At 38.6% G+C, this 4930-nt stretch overlaps 1 protein-coding gene across 2 annotated transcripts in view; it reads right to left on the bottom strand.

The window, feature by feature from the left end:
- UNC80 (unc-80 homolog, NALCN channel complex subunit) overlaps window positions 1–4930 on the bottom strand; it is a 189901-nt gene that overhangs the window by 144778 nt on the left and 40193 nt on the right. For both annotated transcript variants that reach the window (XM_006921411.1, XM_006921412.1), the window contains exon 13: window positions 4157–4528. In XM_006921411.1, the coding sequence (XP_006921473.1) occupies window positions 4157–4528 (372 nt within the window). The remainder of the gene's footprint in view (window positions 1–4156; window positions 4529–4930) is intronic.

The raw sequence follows: 4930 nt of genomic DNA, 5'->3' as shown, positions 1-4930 counted from the left end.
ACAGACTATTAGAAAGAGGGTTAGAGAAAGACAGTGGGGACTATGAGTAATGAAGACAAAAAGCTTTCCCCAGAAGCTACCCTCATCAGTAGGCTTCTGATAGTACCACCAGGCAAGGACTATTGCTAAATTTCTGGAATTGATCCAAGTCTGGAACTTTGAAATCCCATGGCAATTTTTTCAAAGGATTTTTCTGATCTTGTAATTTCATAATATTTTAATACTCATGCACAGTAAGTTAAGAATATAAAGATATTTATAAACATTCAACTTGATTCTTCCTTTGAAGCTAAATAGGAAGACCTCCTTTTTGGATGAGAACTACCATCTTTCTTTTGCCCCATTTAATCCTTATAGTTAGTGGGAAACACAGCTTCCAGAAAAATGAACTTTCTTGAATTATTTCCAAAGAAGCGTAAGGAAGCTGTTGCTAAGGAAAGATGCAAATCTTAGTGTGGGAGTGCCAATACCTATGGGAAGCTTCAACCTTCATCAGTCCCTCTAACTACATTCTGCTGTAAGCACATACACCATGGACTTGAGATTCCACCTCCTGTTCATTAATTGCATATGATGTTAAATAAATTAATTAATCTCCCTTTGCTTTACTTTCCTGACCTGTGAACTGAAGATCCTAACAGCTTCCCTTCCTACTTCATTGGTTGACTGTGCAGAGCAAATTAAATAATAGATAAGAATTACGCTGTAAATTGTGGAGGGCTTTTCCATAACCATATGATCAAGTTTACATGTAAACTTTGGGACCACACACATGCTCAGATGTGGGTAGGGTGTGAAAGAGATAGGGATTTATCTAGGCAACCAGTACCATAATGTAATAAGGTAGACTTTTTCCTCCCCTAATGTTATGTAGTTGGTCCTCCTTTTCTAATCTATGGGCTCATGTAGTGAATATGGTGCTGGACCCTAGAAATGCCCCCTTCAGGACAGAAGCATACATTCTCTGAGCTGCTGGAATTGTTGATGGCTGACAACTCCGAGCTGAGTTCCTCTCCAGGCATTGTCCTTAGCTAAAGAAAGCTGCCTCATCCAATGTTATGCTCTCTTTCCAGAAGCAGTCTGCTTCCAATGACTGGTCAAGGGTATAAAGAGGGTGGGAGAGTAAAGGTGGTCTCCCTTACTTCACTTGGGGACTATTTCGATAAGCCACCCTAGCTCCAAAGCTCCCTCTGTGATAATGGGCTGAGGTCTCTGTTACAACTACATTGAGGTCCAACTTCTCCCTTTGCCCCATCCTGTTTCTCTTATACCTCACAGATGTTGATCTTGAGAAGACACCTCGGGAAACCTCTTATACAGATATCTCCACATCTGACTCTTTTTAATAAGAACTATATAGCTCAGATGGTTGCAAATGGAAGACTCAAACTTATCAATAGGCATCTATCTATCTATCATCTATCTATCTGTTGATCTAGCGATCTATCGACCTATCGATCTATTGACTTACCTATTTGTCCATCCATTAATTCTTATGTTTATATGTACCAATTCAAAAATGTTTTAGTTTGGATTCAAATCTTAGTTCCATAACCTTGGGCAAGTTACATAACCACTCTGTGCCCTACAAAATGGGAATTATAATAATACCTACCTTATGAGAATTAAATGAGTCAACACATGTAAGACACATAATAATAGCAAACAAGTGTTAATTATTATTTCCAGATATGAAGCACTGCTATCCTTCAGGGTAACTTTGTGCAAATTAGAAAAGGCACTCCTTTGGGTGGATGAACCAGGAAAAGGTAATCCCGCTAAGTCAGGGGTCTCCAACCCCCGGGCTGTGGACTTGTACTGGTCCGTGGCCTGTTAGAAACCAGGCCACACAGCAGAAGGTCAGCGTCAGCAACAGGTGAGCAAGCAACGTTTCGTCTGTATTTGCAGCCGCTCCCCAGCACTAGCATCACCACTTGAGTTCCACCTCAGATCATGAGGCATTAGATTCTCATAGAAGCACCGGTCCCTGGTGCCAAAAAGGTTGGGGACCGCTGCTATAAGTGAATGCAGCCCTTGGGTAAACAGCTCAGTGAGCAGAGTTTGAACTGGAGTTCAGTCCTTACTGATCCCCTTAGTCAGAGCCTCTGTGTAGTCCACGGACTGCACAGCCAGAGGCAGCAATGCCTCAGAAATGATCAATGTGGGTAAGGCTGATTTGGAAGATGGGTTAACATACATTTTGAGATTATTATGTGGTCCTTTAAAATAAAAACCTAGCTCCAAAAGCTCTTTGTAAATATATATTCAGGCTTGTATCTTTTCAGATTTTCATATGTCCTTGGGATTTAGTTTCCTCTCACAGATGACATTCAGAAAGATGTATCAAGCAAGCTACAGGCAAGTCAGGAGAGATATTAAATAACATTTCAGTCTCAATACCAGTCAGTGGCAAATATAGAAATAGAAATTAGATCTTCTTTTTCGAATTAATCAATTCCCCATGCTTCTGGTATTAAGCAGCTTGCAAAATTAGATAAACCCTTCAATTCCACTGAAAATAACAGATGGGTTTGGGAAAGAACAGTCCTGTGTAAATTACAAATACTATGCACTTAACCTACAGTCAGGTTTTATTTTATAAATTTTTTGCACTACAAAGAATATTATTTTGCAGAACTAATTGCAAAATACTTATCTATTGGTGGCTGTTTTGAAGAACAAATAACCTGACTTAAAATTCCCATACTAATCAAAAGTGAGAACTTTGGTCAAAATAACACTTACATTATCATGCATCTAGTATAACACCTACATTTTAAATAGTCATGAGACTTGCAGGTCTTCAATAAGAAATTAGGTGACCTAGCTTGATAGGTAAAAAATGGAACTTCACTATTTGCTATATTTATAAATTTGGTCCTTAGAACTTGTATTTGTTTGCCAATTTCTACATAATTGCTGACTGAATGATCCCTTAGATCTTAGAATCCAAGATTAAATCTCTTGTGATCTATACCATCATTTAGATAATTTTCAACTAAAGTAAGATATGAAGATCCTCGGATTGTTATCAGTGATGTATGAGGGGCTAAAGAGTTGGGAATCTTAAGTACCAGAAGATACTATTAGAATGGGAAAACAATGTATATATGATTAAGGCAGAAGAAGAAAATCCTAAAGAAAAGGTTCAGGAACCTGAGACTAGTGGGGCAGGAATATTTGGATCAGAGTCCAAGACATACACGAGATGAAGAATGCACATTAAACATGCATTAAATGGGACTGGAAAGAGATGGAGAATAAATAAAAGAGAAAGGAATACTGCAACACCTATTCAGATGTAAAAAACTCATATTCTATAAGAAAAAAAGGACAATTCATAGATTAGATAATATGTAGATGGTAGAACTCTGCACAGGGTAATCTTACACTTGTAAACACTTAATCTAATATGTCATCTGTTAGAGATTAAAATCTCTTGTTGATTTCAATTTCTTAACAGCATTTTCCACTAAAACCCCATAATGAAATCAGTGTAAGTTATATGAATTTAAGCTGTGGTATTTCTTATTTAAAACCCAAACTAAAGGAGAAAGCTAATTCTTGATGTTAAGTGCAGTGAGATTAGTGTCCTAACGAGAAAAGAAATGAAAAAGTTTGTTTCCTCTCTGTGCGCATACAAGAAAAAGACACCATGCTAGCACACAGTGAGGTGGCAGCCACCAAAAAGCCAAGAGAGGAGGTCTCAGAATAAAGCCTCCCTTGCTGGCACCTAGATCCTTGACTTCCCAAACTCCAGACTGAGAAACAAACTTCTGTTATCTAAGCCACTTAATCTATGTTCAGTCTGAGAAGACTAAACACTGCTCAGTTGGTCAGACCTTGAAAGAGGCTATCCTCGATGGCAGACTGAGAGTTATCATAATGCAGTGTATCTGAAATGTTCTCCTGCAGAAATAACATGACTAGGGAATTAGCCCTAACATTGCTTCGATGGCAACGGTTTTTGAATTTAGAATATAGTTTCGTCTCTTTCTACTAATGCCTGCTGAGGACCTAATGAAAAGATTTCTTGACTCACCAGTTTCTTGCTCTAGTGACTAGTTGTTCTGAGCCAACAAGATGCTGAAAAGGACACACTGGAAAGTAATCAGGGGCAACATTTTATGAGGATACAGAAGGCGTTCAGTCATACCTTCTCTTGGTTCTTATCATTCTTCTCATACGGGCCACCTCCACCTCCTCCTCCATCACCTCCTCCATCCCCTCCTCCACCTCCTCCGTCTCCACCTCCTCCTTCGTCTCCTCCACCATCTCCAGCTCCACTAACTGAAGGGCCCCCAAATCCACAGGTGGAACTTCCAGATACTCCTTTGAACTGGAAAGTTCCCTCACTTGGTCTTTTTTCCATAGTCTCATTTTCCTTGTTTTCACTCTTCTTTCTGTTCTTTTCTACACAGGGCACCACACCAAGTTGAAGCAAACATTCGACAATGTTCAGTGCCACGTCACAGATGCGAGAGCTGATGTCATGGTTAAGGACAAGATAAACAGCCTTCAGAACCACCTAGGGGAAGACAGAAATAAACAGAGGTGATTAAGTTACCTGGATTGTCTCTTCCTAAATAGATTTGGTTTCTCTGTTTAACCCATTTCCTTTAGGATGTTCTGTGTGCTTGAGTATAAATAATTCAGGTAATTTTCAGATGTTCCTATCTAAGTTGGTTTGAGACCTTATGATTGTGCTTAATAGAGGATAAAAACCACCCAATGAATTAAAAATGCACATATATATTAAAACTTACCATGATATAGACAGTTAATCAGGATATTAAAGCATAACGAATTAATGGAGAGTAATTATTTGCCCAAATGGAAACTTGTTCAATTGCTTTTTAAATCAAAGTATTTAATCTTTTGCCTTTCATTGTCCACCAATAATAGATAAAGCAAAAAATGACTTCCCTAC

The sequence above is a fragment of the Pteropus alecto genome, unplaced genomic scaffold (assembly GCF_000325575.1).
Source record: "Pteropus alecto unplaced genomic scaffold, ASM32557v1 scaffold3, whole genome shotgun sequence".
In the NCBI taxonomy this organism is placed as follows: Eukaryota; Metazoa; Chordata; class Mammalia; order Chiroptera; family Pteropodidae; genus Pteropus; species Pteropus alecto.
Note: the sequence above shows the minus strand (reverse complement) of the source record. Positions and strands in the feature narration are given on the sequence as shown.